Here is a 17,613-nt window from a genome sequence, read left to right as displayed (position 1 = left end):
GCCTCAAGTTTACAAGAAAGCTATATTTTTCTTGAAAATTTAAGACAATTCCAGAATGATAAAATTTCAAAGTTTTTTTTTTTTAAGTTTAAACCTGAACATCTCTAATTTTTGCATAACTTGTTGTAGCCCATTCCCTGCCCTCCCCCCCCCCCGCCCCCGCCAATGCATTGGTTCTTTAAAGCCATAAGAAAAGCTATATTTTAAAAATGCAGGGGCGCCTGGGTGGCTCAGTCGGTTGAGCATCCGACTTCATCTCAGGTCACGACCTCACTGCTCTGTGAGTTTGAGCCCCAAGTCGGGCTCTGTGCTGACAGCTCAGAGCCTGGAGCCTGCTTTGGATCCTGTGTCTTCCCCTCTCTTTGCCCCTCCCATGCTCATGCTCTGTTTCTCTCTCAGAAATAAAGAAACATTTTTAAAAAATTAAAAAAACCAAAACAATAGTTCTGGCAAAGAGAGGGGGAGACACAGGAAGGGGCACCTGGGTGGCTCAGTTGGTTGAGCATCCAACTTCAGCTCAGGTCATGGTCTTCCGGTTTGTGAGTTCGAGACCCGCATCAGGCTGTGTGCTGACAGCTTGCTCAGAAGCTGGAACCTGCTTCAGATTCTGTGTCTCCCCCTCTCTCTCCCCGTCCCCTGCTCATGCTCTGTGTCTCTCTGTCTCTCAATAATAAATAAATGTTAAAAAAATTAAAATGCAAACTCCCCAGAATCCACCAACAGAGGTCTTTGGTGTAAGTGAATTTAAAAAATTATCCCAGGTACTACTGATACAGTAGTTCAAGGAGGATCTTTTCAGAGACCTTGCCCTGCAAGGTTGGAGACACACATAGAGATTTAGCCTTGAATTACCATCACAATGGATTTAGAGAGTGACTAAGATAAAGAACACATGTGTGAGACCCTGTGGTTCTCATGATTGCAGCATGAGTATTTTCTTCATTTTGTTGACATCTTCTTAATTAGATAAAATGACACCTGAAAGATGGCCGTTCAAGAGGGTTTTAAGTGTTACTTCATCTGCAATATCACTGTAGGTCCAGGATCCCAATGAAAAGTATTATAGATCCAACAGCTTATTGTTATTGTTCAACCAGAACTAACTGAACAATAGAAATAAAAAAAATCAGCTTTACCCCTTTAAAAAATTTTTTTAATGTTTATTTTTTTGAGGGAGAGACAGAGCACGGGCAGGGGAGGGGGAGAAGTAGAGGGAGACACAGAATCTGAAGCAGGCTTCAGGCTCCAAGCTGTCAGCACAGAGCCTGACGCGGAGCTTTAACTCATGAACTGTAAGATCATGACCTGAGCTGAAGTCAGTCGCTTAACCAACTGAGCCACCCAGGCGCCCCAGCTTTATCTAAGTCTTAAGAGATCCAAATTATAATAAGAAAATCTGCTTTATTAATTTTCCTTATAAGAAATATACCTATTTTAAAGACCAAAGCAGGTCATTAGCATACCTCATTCCTTCTGCTGATCAGGTCCACTCTGGAGACCAAATTATCAGAGAGAAATTTGCATGGTACACAAGGAATTAAAACTGTTGGTTATTGTCTAGGGCTGGTTCCATCACATTATTGAAGCCTTACGTTTGCTCTTCTGTATTTTAGGAGATGATCTAATGAAATAAGATCATCAATAGGATTAGAGCATGTTCTTTTTTAAGCTGTATAAACACCAATACAGTTTTAACTTTTACTACCCTTTATTATCACATTTCAAAAGCATCTTTATTTCATATGTGGCATTTTATAGCCACGTTATTCTGACATGTCATGTCTTGAAGAAAACTTGACTGTATACTTGAGGGGGATTTAGAATGCAATATAGTTTCATTACTAATGTAATAAACAATTTGATAGGATAGAATATGGATAGTTAATCTCTCCATTATATTTTAATTATTACCAGCTTCAATTTCAGAGCTCAACCTTTCCTTGTTTTGATGGTATCCTCAGTCAAAGATTTCATGTTATATTTAGTATTGTACCTCTGTGATGAATAGCCATTATCTTAATTAGCATTCTGCTTTTGAACCACATCTTAAAATGAATCCAAACAGAAATGCAATATATGCTAGTTATTTAACCTTTTGCAGTAAGTGCGGTAGTTTCTGATATGACCAATATTGGTATCTTCAAGCCTAAAAAAAAAAAAAGCTTAAAAAAGTTCCAAATAAATGGACCCTAGTCTTCACTTGATCTTAGCCAAAAGGCCAAGAAGTGATGGACCCAAGTTTTATTAACTAGATTAAGCTCTTTAACACTGTAAAACATCTGATAGTTATCTTGAACATAATCTGTTTGCTTTCCCTCTTTCCTTATTTAAATATCTGCGAGAGAAAAAAAGTATTATTTCTCAAAGGGTGGAGGGAGGTAAGCGTGGGAAATTAATCATGTATCCTGAGTAAATGAAAAACTGTGATGTTCTTCTCTTTTTTTGCTTCCATTAAAGGAAATGTATTTATACATTTCTTGTGATTATCTTTTATTAAATACCAAGACTATCAAGATCATAACTATACATAGTAATGTGTTATGACTTTAGTTGGGCCTTGGCATTTTTGCCTCAGTGGACCACTTTCTTCATTTATATATAAAGTATACATAAATATGTAAATATAAATTTATATAAATATAAGTTATATATAAATTATTATATAAAGTATTTCTATAAATATAAAAATTATATTTTACAATTGTGTTTTTATAAATGGATATGTTGACCCTGACTATATACCATCTAGGTGGAAGGAGTACCTGACTGGAGTTTTCTTTCTTAAACCTTGGCATTTTTGTAATCTTATCTTGCCGTCCTTCATTTAGTTTTTAGAGAACTGTGAGTTTGTCTTATTTTGTGTTTTAATTAAAAACTGTATATTTGGGGGCCATGTGGGTAGCTTAGTCAGTTAAGCATCTGGCTCTTGATTTCAGCTCAGGTCATAATCTCATGATTCATGAAATTGATCCCCGTGTTGGGCTCCACACTGACAGTGCAGATCCTGCTTGGGATTCTCTCTCTCTTTCTCTCTCTCTCTCTCTCTCTCTCTTTCTCTCTGCCCCTGCCCCACTTGTACTCTGTCTCTCAAAATAAATAAATAAACATTAAAAAATTTATATTTTAGAGAAGATCAGGTTATCAAAATTAAGCAGAAAATACAGAGAATTCCCAGGTATACCCTGTCCCCACACATAGACAACCTCCCCGACTATCAGCATCCTACACCAAAGTGGTATACCTGTTATAATTGATGAACCTACATCAACACATCATTATCACCTGAAGTCCATACTTTACATTAGGGTTTGTTCTTGGTGTTGTGTATTCTATGGATTTTGACAAATGTATAATGACATGTATTCGCTATGTAGTAGTATCATACGGAATAGTTTCACTGCCCTAAAAATGCTCTGTGCTTTGCCTGTTCCTCCCTCCCTTCACCTTAATCCCTGGAAAACACTGATCTTTTTACTGTCTCAGTTTTGACTTTTTTCAAGAATTTCATATAGTTGGAATTGTACAGCATGTAGCCCTATCCGATTGTCTTTTTTCACTTAGTAATATGCATTTAGGAATCTTCCCTACTCATGGCCTAATAGTTCATCTCTTTTTAGTGCTGAATAATACTCCTTTGTATGGATGTAACTCAGTTTATTTATCCTTTCACCTACTGAAGGACATCTTGGTTGTTTCCGGGTTTTGGCAATTACAAATAAAGCTGCTATAAACATCTGTGTGGAGATTTTGGTGCAGATACAGTTTTTAATTCATTTAGGTAAATCTGAGAAGCACATTGCTGGATCGTATAGTAAAAGTATGTTAAGTTTTGTAAGAAACCACCAAACTATCTTCCGAAATAGCTGCACTGATTCCGCATTTCCACCAGCACGAATGAGGGTTTTTATTTCTTCACATCCTCACCAGCGTTTGGTATTGTCAGCGTTTTGAATTGGCCATTCTAATAGATAATAGTATCTTGTTATTTTAATTTACAGTTTTTTAATGACAAATGATGTTGAGTATCTTTCATATACTTACTTACCATCTGTATATTTTCTTTGGTGAGGGGTCTATTAAGTTTTATGGCCCATTTTTTAATTGGTGTATTTATTTTCTTATTGAGCTTTAAAATTTCTTCATATATTTTGGATAACAACCCTTTATCAGATATTTTTCCTAGTATATTGCTTGTCTTCACATTCTCTCGATACTCTTTCACAGGGCAGAAGTTTTTAATTTTAATGAAGTCCATCTTATCAATTATTTCTTTCATGAATTGTATCTTTGGTGTTATTATCAAAAAGTCATCATTATACCAGTGCCGTCTAATTTTTTCTCCTATGTTATCTTTTAGTAGTTTTATGGTTTTGCATTTTACATTTAGGTATATGACCCATTTTGAGTTAAATTTTTGAAGGATACAAAGTCTGTGTCTAGATTCACTTTTTTGCATGTAAATGTCTGATTGTTCTAGCATCATTTATCTTTGTTCCATTGTATTGCCTTTGCTTCTTTGTCAAAGATTAGTTGACTGATCCACTTTAGTAGATTCATGGAGGTCTACTTCTGGGTTCTCTCTTCTCTTCCATTGATATATTTGTCTGTCTCTCTTCCATTGATAAATTTGTCTATTCTTTTGCCAATACCATACTGTCATAATTACTGTGGCTTTGTAGTCAGTGTGAAGTGAAAAGTGTTAGTTTTCCAACTTTTTTCTTCTTTTTCAGTGTGGAATTGGCTATTCTTGTTTGTTTTTTGTTTTTGTCTTTTTGGATTTTTTTTTTTGTTGTTGTTTTTTGGCTTCTTTTTGTAAATTTTAGTATCATTTTGTTGATATACACAAAATACCTTACTGGTACTTTTAGTGGAGTTGCATTGGATCTAAAGATCAAGTTGAGAAGGAATGATCTCTTGAACAATTTTGAACTTCCTATCTATGAAAATATCTTCATTGGACATCTTCCCATTTATTTAGTTTGTTGATATCTTTCATCAGTTTGTACTTTTCCTCGTAAGAAATTTAGTTTCTAACTAAGGGGGATTTATTCATTCAAGAAGTCCATTTTACCCCTTTGACCATTAATGGCCTTGTGAAAAGAGGCCCACAGTACCCTTGTGAAAGGATTGGGTAAATACTTATAAATGGCTAGGCCTGGTGGAAAGCTCTTGCTGTCTGGCTTGGATTTTCACACCATTAGCCTTTTAAATTGGTACAGACTTTTGTGCATTCTTTGAATATTTTTATTATCATAATTTTTAGCAAGATTCAAGAAGAAATATAAGTTTAGATTTTTCAGATCATGATAAACAAGGTGATTGTTTACTACTCTTGTTTTTAGCCCTACTCTTAACTATGTTTTACTAAGAGAAACAATCAGAATTTACCTCTACTTCTAAAATAAGCAACAAATTTCAGTAGTTTTATTTTAATTATCATATTTTTAAAATACTGTATCTGATATTATTTTTTTATAATGTAGCTTTTTACTTACTCCCAGCCCAAGTTTCCATCTGCTAAATTTCCCGTTTATGTTATAGAAGAAAATGGTTAAATGTTGTCAAGTCTCTAAAATTTAACTTTGTACATGACATGATACCATAGAAATTTTTAACAAATTGAACAGTATCATTTTCTCTACAAAACCAATAGCATTTTCTGAGATACACTCTGTGTTTATATTGTTTAAGTAATAGGTATATGGTTATTTTAGATATAAACTCTTCAAGATTATTTATTTTTTTCCTGCTTTCAATAGGCATTCTCTACTTAAAGTGTTACCGGCTCTAAGAATCCTCAATGGTGAAATGATAAATTCTTGTTCAGAAAGGCAGACTGAAGAATACTATCAACCAGAATTAGGACGTTTCTTGGTACTTTGTCAGTCCCAGATTCAAGAATTCAACTTACTAATTGAAAAGTATATTACTGTGAAAGGGTAAGACTGTTCTCTTCTCATAATTTAAAGAAATAATGCAATTTATGTATATAATTAAAAAAATATGCTGATTAATACAGTGATTTTTTTTTAAATTAGTACTGTGTATTTTAAGGATATTCTCTCTTAAAAACACAATTTAAAATATAATTTCAATGCTAAAGTGTTAGATAAGTGAAATCATGAGGATAGCTTCAAGACAAGAATCAAACATCCCTTCAGTCAGTCATTCAATGAATCAGTCATAAATTTATTTGACAGTGATTGTAAACAAAATACACAATAAGCTAAGTTTTATACTTTATCTTCAAAGAATTAACAGATTAGCATAAGAGAAAATTAGACAAACAGTTACAATGGAGCAAGGCATACAACATTTATTATGTATTAGGTATATTGTACATATATTATATTAATATATTCAAATATTATGAGCGCACAGTAGATAAGAGCAGTCAACACATGCACATATTCAGAAGAACAGAAGTTGAGAGTAGAATCCTAATTAGATATAAAAGAAAGAGAATTTCCCATTCCCCATCCAAAATTCAGGGTACGTTAGTATGAATGAATTATATTTGATCTTTCTATAACTGTATATTCTTTTATTTTTAAAGATTTTTAATATTTTTTTATTGAAAGAGCATGAGTGGGGAAGGAGCAGAGAGAAGGAGAGAGAGGATCTCAAGCAGGCTCTGCACTGTCAGCACAGAGACCAGTGTGGGGCTTGATCTTACAAACCATGAGATCATGACCTGAGCCAAAATCAAAACTTGATCGCTTAACTGACTGAACCACCTGGACACCCCTCTATAATTATATTTTCTAATTTGCATTGCTCCAGAAAACACAAATGAAAAAGGAAAGTGATTTCATATTTCACTTATGAGGACTCTCCATTAAAACTGGAATTATAATTGTAATATGCGCTTCTAAATACCTAAACTTAATTTTTAAATTATTGCTCTTTGCACTTTCATACATGCCCATCTACATAAGATTTGGTTTTTCTATTTAAATATTTTTGTATATAGTCCATTGAGATTAAAAACAAATCTCACAGCTTTTAAATAATCCCAATTGTCTGGGGCACCTAGGTGCCTGGTGGCTCAGTTGGTTAAGCATCCAACTCTTGATTTTGGCTCAGGTCATGATCTTGATCTCACTGCTTGTGACTTGGAGCCCCACCTCAGGCTCTACACTGACTGTGCGGAGCCTGCTTGGGATTCTCTTTCTCTCCCTCTCTCTCTGCCTCTTGCTTGTTCTCTCTCTCTCTCTCTCAAAAATAATAATTGTTACAGATAATTACTTTTTACTTTTAATAAAGACTAAGGTTATTTACATTTATTTTGTGCAAAACTAAACATACTTCCTTGAATATGTATGGTAATATGCAATTTTTTGTTTAAAGGTGACCCTTGATAGCTCTCATGTTGAAACATAGATTTCTCAATTCCTTTGGATAATCCATTGTCATTGCAACTTGTTTCATTTTGGCATTGATAATGGAAAATAGACTATATTTTATATTAATAATAAATGGTGAATTCAATACCTAATCAATAACCACTTGATATCCCAATATTGAATTGAAACTTTTCTACATTATTAGCCACCAAAATGAATGAAGTACAAAATATTCAAAATATATATTGGAGGAGACTATGCTAATGTCTGATAATACCTTTGTGAACACAAGACTATTTATCTCTACATTGAGGAACTATAACTTTCATTTTTATGGTATGGTTAAAAGTTTTGTATTTATTTATATCCTGCAAGAAAAAGATAAGGCAGCTTGTGGCTATATATTAAATATATTTAGAAAATATACAGTTGGAGTAAGTAAAATTAAAAAAAAAATAAATAATGGAAGGTAAATAAAGTGTAGCCAAGAAAAAGGCTCATACAAGTGCAAAGTTCTTTACATTTGCTACTGAGATCCTCAAATCTGGCAAACAGAAAGTTTGATTAATTACATAAGCCATAGCCTCCATAAGATAAAAATTCAACAATTGTTTTAGAGAATCACCACCATTTATATCTTAAAGTATTTGAATTCTCTTTGCAATGGATTATTTTTCCAGAGAAAAAGGGGAATAAAAACTTTCCCATAATATAAATTCTTTGTTTAAAAGTCCAATACAAATATTTTGCATGGCAAGAGTCAATGTAGAAAGTACTTTTAACTTTGTTTCATAAATAACTTCTCCAAATTTAGGCAGCCATGATCTCTCATGTTTATGGTAGTAAAAGCATGGATTTTTCTCATTCAATTGTACCAAAAATACCTAGAATAAAAATGGTTCTAAAACTTCCAGACATTTTGTCTGGATTGACGGATCTAAATTAGCTAAACAAATATTTTCAAATTTTGTTAGAAATGAGATCAATTTCTATATAAACAACCAGAAATAAGTTTTTAATGAATATTGTAGTAAAGCTTAATTTTCATGTCAAACCACACAAGGGAAATTTCCAAAACCTGTATCAGTTTTAATATTGGTGATATAGTTCTTATTATTAAATGTCTTCTTTATTTGTTTAGAAATTTGGTCACCTTGGATGCTGCAGAAAATCTCTGCCATTATTTTAAGAAATTAATGACACTTAGTAATGAATGCCGATATTCACATGAACGCTGGGATGCACGTATCACCCAGAGAGAAGAATCAGAAGTCCAGCAAAATCATTTAGCTACAGATAGTGATAGCATCCTGCAAAATAGAGTTCTCCAGTCTTGTGCAGACAGGTATAAACTGGCATCACCAGATATTTCTGAGAAATGGATGAATTCTGACTCTAGTCATTCTACATCAACCAAATCCTCTCTATGTGAAGATACGGAAGGAAGAAATCAGGGAGAAATAGCAGACCAGAAGAGAGAAGACAGCAAATTAAACAGTATCCCCACTAAAAGAATCCCATTTGTGGAAACAGTAATGACAAGTTCTCTGCTGAGGAATTGCCAAAATATTGGACACCGTAATAAAATGTAAGACTTAATACATCATTTTTCTTTACATTGTATATTTTGTGTTTTTTATTGATAGCATTCGTCCATGTTTTGGTAAAGGATTTAAATCACTATTGTATTTCATACGAATTCCTTTAATTATGTTTTTATGATGTGTACAAATTATTAATTATAGTACATATGAATTTGAATTTTAGCAGGTTCTGATTTAATTGACTAGTATTTCATTGAAAATAAGTACATGTAAAATTATTCTTTCTGCTTTCTAATCTTTAAACAATTAAAATGAATTTTTAAGAAAAAATAAAACACTCTGCTGTTCTAAAAATAATATAAAGAAAACTTGCTGAATAATCAGGTAATTTCATTTTTAAAAGTATACCTTTTCATGTACTATGTCTTTGCTTCTTGATCTCAGAATAATTTAATAAGCATCTATGCAAGTATTTGAATGCATATGCTATAATTTTTGTAGGCATAACAACCTATAAAGTATGCCAATATTCTTTGATATTAATCACATAAACCTCTTCCAACTATTAAATACTTTAATTTTTAATTTTTTTCTTTCAAGTTTTTATTTAAATTCCAGTTAACATACAGTAGATTAGTTTCAAGTGTAGGATTTAGTGATTCATCACTTATATACGACACCTAGTGTTCATCATACAAGTACCCTCCTTAGTACAAATCACCCATTTAACCCATCCCCCCACCCACCTCCTGTTCTTAATAGTTAAGAGTCTGTTTTATGGTTTGCCAACTTTTAAATACTTTTATAAAGCTAATGGCTTTAATTTTTTTATCGAACCAGAAAAGATAAATATTACTTCAGCTTGTCAACTTTTTTCTTTTTTTACTGTTGGCCTCACTGTCAAGCCAACAAAATTAAAAAATGGTTAAATTTAGCTTTTCCTAAAATAACAGGTGCTGAATAGGGCAGAATGCAGAAAATCACAGTAGCTGACCTTATTTTTCCCAGTCTTTATTCTTTCAGAAGTTGTCAGTGTGAATGGTGATTTCTTTTCTGAAAGCTATATTAAAAAGTTTGATATGCTAAAACTAAGATGTATTCCTTGTGCAAAAATTCTTTTAATTTTCTTGAAAGTGGCTCTAATATTTCCTCCTTTATATTTCATCAGTTTATTTAATCAATTACTTTTGCTCTGTAAGGGAGGAGAAATATCATCTTTTACTTCTACCTTTCTAAGTTCTCAGCTGGTATCCCTGAAACAAAAGGTAAATTAATAAGAGAAAAGCATAAAAATGTATTTAATATGTTTCACATGACATGGAAGTCTTCCTAAAGAAATAAGACCTGAAGAAATAGTTAAACCTGAGCATTTTCGTATCGGGTTTGACAAAGAATAGAAGGTTGTGGAAAATATAATTAGGGCAAAGGGTATAAGCTAAGTGTAGTAAACTGGGGTAAATTTAGCAAGGCCTGTTGATTCAGATTCTTCTTGTCATCCATCTTCAGATGAGAATGCTTCTTTTCTCTAGGTACATGAAGGACACCTCTCACAAGAGGGTCTTATGGCCTGCTTCTGGTGAAGGTCAAAAAGTCCTTTCTGGACAGGCTGTTTCTCAAATTCCTACAGCTTAAAATATTTAGTATACCGGGGCGCCTGGGTGGCGCAGTCGGTTAAGCGTCCGACTTCAGCCAGGTCACGATCTCGCGGTCCGTGAGTTCGAGCCCCGCGTCGGGCTCTGGGCTGATGGCTCAGAGCCTGGAGCCTGTTTCCGATTCTGTGTCTCCCTCTCTCTCTGCCCCTCCCCCGTTCATGCTCTGTCTCTCTCTGTCCCAAAAAAAAAAATAAAAAAATAAAAAAAAAACGTTGAAAAAAAAATTTAAAAAAAAAATATTTAGTATACCAGGATGCCGTATTTTGAGGTAGCGTATTCTGAACCCCATCAACTCCAAACACTCCAGACCTGCCTATTGTAATTTCACATAAACAACATTTAGAACTTCTTAATCTGTTATCAATAAAATAACTAAATGATGATAATAAGGAAGGATGGCGAACTGAAAATATAGACAAGCCAAGGTCCTAAAGAATAATGAGAAAAGAAAATGTACGCATTTACTGAACCTCACCATTCAGTGTTTCAGGAAGATTCACTGTCAGTTGTGTAGATGTTTCCTAAGTATGATTTACATGTGTTCTTATGCTAAGGGCATTTTATCATTATGATTTTTGCCAAAAAAAAAAAAAAAAGATAATGATGGTGATGGTGATGATGGTAGGCACCTCTGATACAAGCTGTTTTTCTCAACATGGAAACATCCTACATTCAGGAAGCCCCGAAGTCATCATGTTTACCTGCTTTCAGTGTAGTAAAAAGCAGTCCTTGTGTTAGTGTAACTGAGGAAAATATCCCTACTGTTGTTGTTTTCCTTGGGAAATTTTGATGATGTTGGGCTGAGGAATTCAGGCACTCAATGACTGGTGAGCTTTAGAAGAAATTTACAGTTACAGTCAGTGAAACTTGTATGCATTTGTATAAAAATACAAGATGCTGTCTGAGCTTAAATGAGTTTTCTTACAAACCTTTCACTTTTTACCAGTTATAAATGATAAATACATTTTCAGATTATTTATCAGCCAAAATACCAATTATAGTGCTTTAAAAACTTCCTAACTTGTTTCTGTTCAAAAGAAGAAAGAATGAATTGATAATTGAACAACTGAATACAAATTAAATCCATTGCAAAATTTATAGTTCTGTTTACCCTACAGAAGGACATGATTTGTTGGAATGTGATTATTTTTTCTAAGCATGTGGAGTTCAAGTAGTTTATCTTAGGTCAGAAGTTTTATCCATTAACTTTAACTTTCTATTCATAGCAAAATAGATTGAAGTCTTCTACAGTGTTTAAGTAAAATTATGATGATGATAACAATAGTGATAATAAAGCAAAATAATGATAAAAATGGTTACATCATTCCTAATTTCCCACAAATATACTACTATGAGAAAAAACAATGTGTGGTGTTGTCTGGCAGAGTTTATGACTCAATTCCACTTTGCCTTAAACTTACTAGTATGAGGAAGGAGAAAATTTCATTTGAATTGCCAATAATTATAAAATTACTGAAAACTGTTTTAATGCAAGGGATATATGCAAGAATCACTTCTCCTTCATGTGCCTTTTAAACTAAACTCTGGAATTTAAAGAGCACTTAAGACAGAATAATTAGTATTTTGACTATACTCAATACCTTGATAATATTCCTGCAATAATCTGTGTGGAAAAAGGGAAATTTACCCAATTAAGAAGAGTTAAAAGGTGAAGCACACTGAGAATCCACTTACTATCATTGTTATTCAAATTTTGCTAATGTTGCTGGGCAGCCTAGCGGGGTGTGGAAAAAACACAGCATTGATTGATTCAGTGCCTGAAATTAGCAAATAGATGTAGGCTGGGAAAATGTTAGAATTTACTACTGGGTTTGTAAGGACATGATTTAATATTTGTCATGGGCAGGGAGGGAAGTGCAGCTAGTAATAACCTCACGGGTCCTTTCTCTTACAGTGTAGGGGGCCCTCCCTTCTGTCCAAGGCTAGTCTCTCCACTGTGGAGAAGATCACATCCTCTGTTGCCAACTCAGCATAGGCTCCTGCATTGTCCCTTTTTGCAACATCATCACTTTCCCCCCTTTCTACTTGATCAACATACTCCGTTATCATACAAAAATCTTGGTATTATTTTCCTCCTTAAAAGAAACAAACAAAAACCCCCTAGTCCTCACATCCCTCTCTAAGTTACTGGCCCGTTTCTCTTTTTCAGATTTGAAGGTTTTCCGTACCATTTTTACCTATGTGCCTATTGTTAACAAAAGATGTTCTTATTTTAAAATAATACTTGATGCAGTTCATGTTTATACATATAGTTTATGAGGACCTCTTACCTACAACTGTTTTTATGGGTTCTAACCATGTTTTCTTTTCTCTTCTGAATAGTATGGCAGCTTTGGTAATCCAGGCACACTGGCGTGGTTACATGGTACGCAGACAGATTCATTTCTCTACAAGGCTACCTACTGCTGCAGTAGGACCCCTGACATTCCAACCCAATGACTGCATCAAGAATAAAACTATTTTAAAGGAAGAAAAAAGGGAAAACACCGTGAATATCCAAGAACAGAGGGAAAAGGCTGCTATTCTTATACAGGTTAGCTTTAATCTTTTGGTGAAATAGTCCTGAGAGATGTAGTTGTCATCTTTCACTGAGTAATTCTATATAATGGACAACCCATGGATGTCAGTGATTTACAGCTACTGGATTTGCTTCTTACTTAGTTAGGTGACAGGTAGGCCATAGGTTGGTTGTGCCTGTGCTTAGTATCTAGGGTGAAAGAGTAGCCTATAATTTAGAAATACATTTCTCATGACCAAGGGCCAAACTGAGCCACACAATCATGTTTAAAGCTTCTGATCAAATATGCCATTTGCCACATTTGGTAACATTTGATTAGCCATAGCAACTCTCACTTGGCCTAATCTAGAGCTCTTTTTAGAAGCATGTTTAAAAATATACTAAAATAATTGTTAAAGTTCTTCAAATACATGTTTTAATGAGAAATTCAGGGAGCAAGTATTGAATGACTTGATTCAACCTCACCAAGATCAGATTTTGAAGTGAAGTTCAACCTAATCACATTCATCCTATTATTTATTTATTCATCAAATATTTTTTAGAATCTACTATTTGTCAAGCACTATTATGGGCTTAGGAACCATAACTATAAACAAACTGTATAAGTTCTCTGCCCTCATGGAATTTACATTCTAGTGGAAGAGGCAGAACTAAAAAAATACATAAATATAAAATAAACTAAATAAATACATAAAACTAAATAATGCTAAATAAATACATAAACTAAATAAACTAAATAAATACATAATGGTACCGAATTGAAAGAGAGTAACCAAAAAATTAGTGTTTCCCTTTATCCATTCTTTCAACAAATATTTCTTGGCACAAAAATCTTACTAGCTTACATTCTGTTGGGATGTGCAGTTAGTAAATAAATATGTTAGATAATGATAAGTACAAAGAGGAAAAATAAAGCAGGATAAACAGGACAGGAGTATCAAGGGAAAGTTTATAATTTTAGATATGATGGAAATGGAAGACCAGAAAACGTGACATTACAGTGACAGATTAAGCCATTGGCTATCTGGGAGAAGAACACTCCAGACAGTGGGATATCTGATCAAAGGCACTGATTTAGGAGCATACTGCAGTGTTTATAAAGAGCAACAAGAAGCCAGGGTGACTGAACAGTGATGGAGGGGAGAAGGGTAACACTTACAAATCATAAGTCAGTGTAAAGACTTTGGCTTGTCATCTGAATGACATGGGAAGGTATTATAGGAATCTGAGCAGTAGGCTCACATGATCAAGTTTCCTTTATGTTGTGATTATACTGTAGGAAGGCAGGGGTAGAAGCAGCAAAATCAGTTAGGGGATATTACAGTAATTCAGACAAGGGATAATGGTAGCATGAGGCCAGAGTGTTGCAGTAGAAGCAGTAAGAAAATCACAGGCCAGAATATATGTTGGTTTATTTTGAAGGTAGAGCTGATAACATCAGTTCATGGGGATGTGGTATGTAAGAGAGCGTAAGGAGTCATGGATGCCTCCAAGGTATTGGAATAACCAACTAGAGGAATAGCCTTAAAATTAAGTTGCTGGCTTTTACTACGAAAGCCATAGTTTTCAACATTATCTTTGCTATGGTTCTAATAAATATATTCAGTATTTCAGTTTACTTAATTTGTCTGAACTGTACTCCTAAGGGCAATGCATAGACATTACTAATGCCTGAATGGTGGTGGGAGTGGGGGGGATTCAGTGGATTCAAGGAAACTCTGAGGAAAAGAAAGAACCTCAGTTACTATCTCAAAATATTATTCTGCAACATGAGAAATGAATATATCATGCAGACCAAACTCCCTCCTGTCATCAGTTGATAAGGAATACTTTGTTCAGCATTGATGGTATGTGGATCTGAAACTTTTGCTTCATTCTGTTCAATGAAGAAACAGAAGTTTATCACTTTGTGAAACAGTCTAGTTCAGGGACTGATATCTCTGATGAATGTCCTTTTGTTGAGCTTCTGTGTATCTATGACAAAAGTAAGCATAATTCAGCCTTTGCAGCTTAGAGCAAGTCTCTTTTATTGTACACAATGGTATTTAAAATCACCTGAAGTGATCTCAGTTTCATTTTCTCTTCTCTTGCGTACAGTCATCTGGTTACTTACAGCATTCGTATTAGTATGAATTCTAGACTGACTTACCATTCTAGAAAGCAGAGCACAAAGCAATAGAAAGAGCCTGGGCTTTAGAAGGAGCAAAATGAACATTTTATGATGGATGTGGTAGAGGCTGCTCTCTGCTCACTAAAACTCACATTCTCCCCTTGTTCCAAGCATACAGCCAGACTAGATATCCCAACTTCTCCTGCACTTTAGCATGGCTCCTTTTCTGAGTTCTAGTCAATACATTGTACATGAAAGACATGTACACCACCTCCATGTCTGGATCATTAAACATTGCACAGATATCCCTTCATATTCTTTTCCCTTTCTGGTTGGCTGAAATGAAGACAGGTTTTGAGGCATCCTTGACAGCTGTCTGTCAGGATTACAGAGCTAGCAAGGTCTGGATACCCGAATTACCTTATGTTAACGTTTTGCCCCATGGTCTTTCTCACCCTCTCGTTGTTTGCCAGATGATTACGAAGTAATCCTTTAGGAGAGAACAAGTGTATAGTATGTTTTGGGAATGGGAGTTGATGGGAGTTGGAGGGAAAATAGATACAATTTCTTGGTCAGGGAATTAATTTGAATATGTGAGAAACATGAATTAATTGTAGATGGATTACTGGGGAAAAGTTAAGATCTTGACAGAAACAAATAAGCTAGAAGATGAATCTGAACATCTATAATACCTTTGTTTCTCATAAACTGATCAGAGATGGCTGGAGGAAAGTATCTATATATATCACACCAGAAAGACACACACTATATATTGTACTCTAGAGCTTTGGAGAAGTCCTGTCCCTGATGAGTTGGGCTGGATCCGTTGTGAACCACAGTGAGCTGATCCTTATTATTGAAAGCCTGGATTTAAGTTTCCCTTTATACCCTGTTTTCCCTAGGTCTCCATGTCACCTTGATATCTTCTGTAACCAACCCACCTCTCCCCACTCATCACTAGACTATTTGAAACAAATCCCAGATACCATTTCTTTTGTAAATATTTCACTATGAATTTCTATAAGACCTATTGCTTTAAGTAGAACTACATTACCAACCAAAAATTGAAACTTATTTTTCAATGTCACCAAATATCAAATCAATATTCAAATTTATATTGTTTTATCAATGTTTGTTTACACATTTTTCTTAATCAAAATACAAATAAAGTCATCATTTTGCCTTTGGTTTAAATAATACTTAAAAGTCTTTTAAATACATAGTAACCCCCTCTCTTTTTTCCTTACAGTTTATTAAGGAAACTAGGTCTTTTCTCCTGTAGTTTTCTGCTGAGTTTTGCCAAATGTATCCCCATAGCATCACATACATGTTTCTTGGTTCCTTCTTTTTCTGTAAGCTGACAGTAGGTTATAACATTTGCTATTATTTGGGTTTTTTTGTTTTGTTTTGTTTTGTTTTGTTTTTTTATCAAGAATACTTCAGGAGCGCCTGGGTGGCTCAGTCAGTTAAGTGTCTGACTTCAGCTCAGGTCATGATCTCATGGTTCATGAGTTTGAGCCCCACATCGAGCTCTGTGCTGACAGCTCAAAGCCTGGATGGAGCCTGCTTCAGTTTCTGTGTCTCCCTCTCTCTCTGCCCCTCCCCTGCTCGTGCTCTCTCTCTTTCTCAAAAATGAATAAACATTTTTAAAAAAAGTTTAAAAAATGAATACCTCTAAGTGGTTGTATGTATTACAGTGAAGAAGCACCTAATGTCTAGTTGCCTCTCTTTTAGGAATATTAGTGACCATTGTTAATAATTGCCTAGGTCAATTCTTGTAAAGAGTTTGCAAAATATTGATACTCTGTGTAATTTCTTCATTTTTAAACAAAAAAAATGTCTATAGAGAGAAACTTTGTTTAATTGACTATGTAGTTTACCTTGAGGTGCAATTCACTGGAAAGGCAGGTTAAATGCTTGATGCTTTTTTACCAAGTTTTAGATTAATAAGGTTTCCCAGTATCCTTCAGCGGTCACCATAATGTGTTCTATCATAATATACACATAAAATTTTTAAATATATGATGTTTAATTCCATTGCAAATTTACTCTTACTGATGCTCAAATTGTCCCTCATTTGGCCAGGTTAGCTTCAAATTAGCTTTGGTGATACAATTCAGTAGTTTTTAAAAACTTCCCTTGCTTTCTAATGTGCCATTATGTTTCAGGTTCGTTTTGCATACATTTTATGCCAGGCCTAGATTCAGACATTGCCCCAAAGATCTTTGGTTCCTTTAATGGGGATAATATTTAGAAACCCAGCCTGGGTTTAGGAGTGAATTAGGATCTTAGAGGTGTTGTTGTTACTGGTATGGTCATGGTTTCTAGATGTTTTTTCATTGTACGGAGCTTACAAACACATATTTTTAAGAAAAAGTATACCATGGGTTCATACTGACATTTTAATATTAAATTTAGGACT

General features: G+C 34.3%; 1 protein-coding gene across 3 annotated transcripts in view; it reads left to right on the top strand.

The window, feature by feature from the left end:
• The window catches only part of LRRIQ1 (leucine rich repeats and IQ motif containing 1), a 230,869-nt gene that overhangs the window by 87,624 nt on the left and 125,632 nt on the right, over window positions 1–17,613 (top strand). For all 3 annotated transcript variants that reach the window (XM_086712713.1, XM_086712712.1, XM_086712711.1), the window contains exons 15-17: window positions 5,760–5,939; window positions 8,488–8,934; window positions 12,886–13,096. In XM_086712713.1, the coding sequence (XP_086568839.1) occupies window positions 5,760–5,939; window positions 8,488–8,934; window positions 12,886–13,096 (838 nt within the window). The remainder of the gene's footprint in view (window positions 1–5,759; window positions 5,940–8,487; window positions 8,935–12,885; window positions 13,097–17,613) is intronic.

The sequence above is a fragment of the Puma concolor genome, chromosome B4 (assembly GCF_028749965.1).
Source record: "Puma concolor isolate L17-30 chromosome B4, mPumCon1.1.hap2, whole genome shotgun sequence".
NCBI lineage: Eukaryota > Metazoa > Chordata > Mammalia > Carnivora > Felidae > Puma > Puma concolor.
Note: the sequence above shows the minus strand (reverse complement) of the source record. Positions and strands in the feature narration are given on the sequence as shown.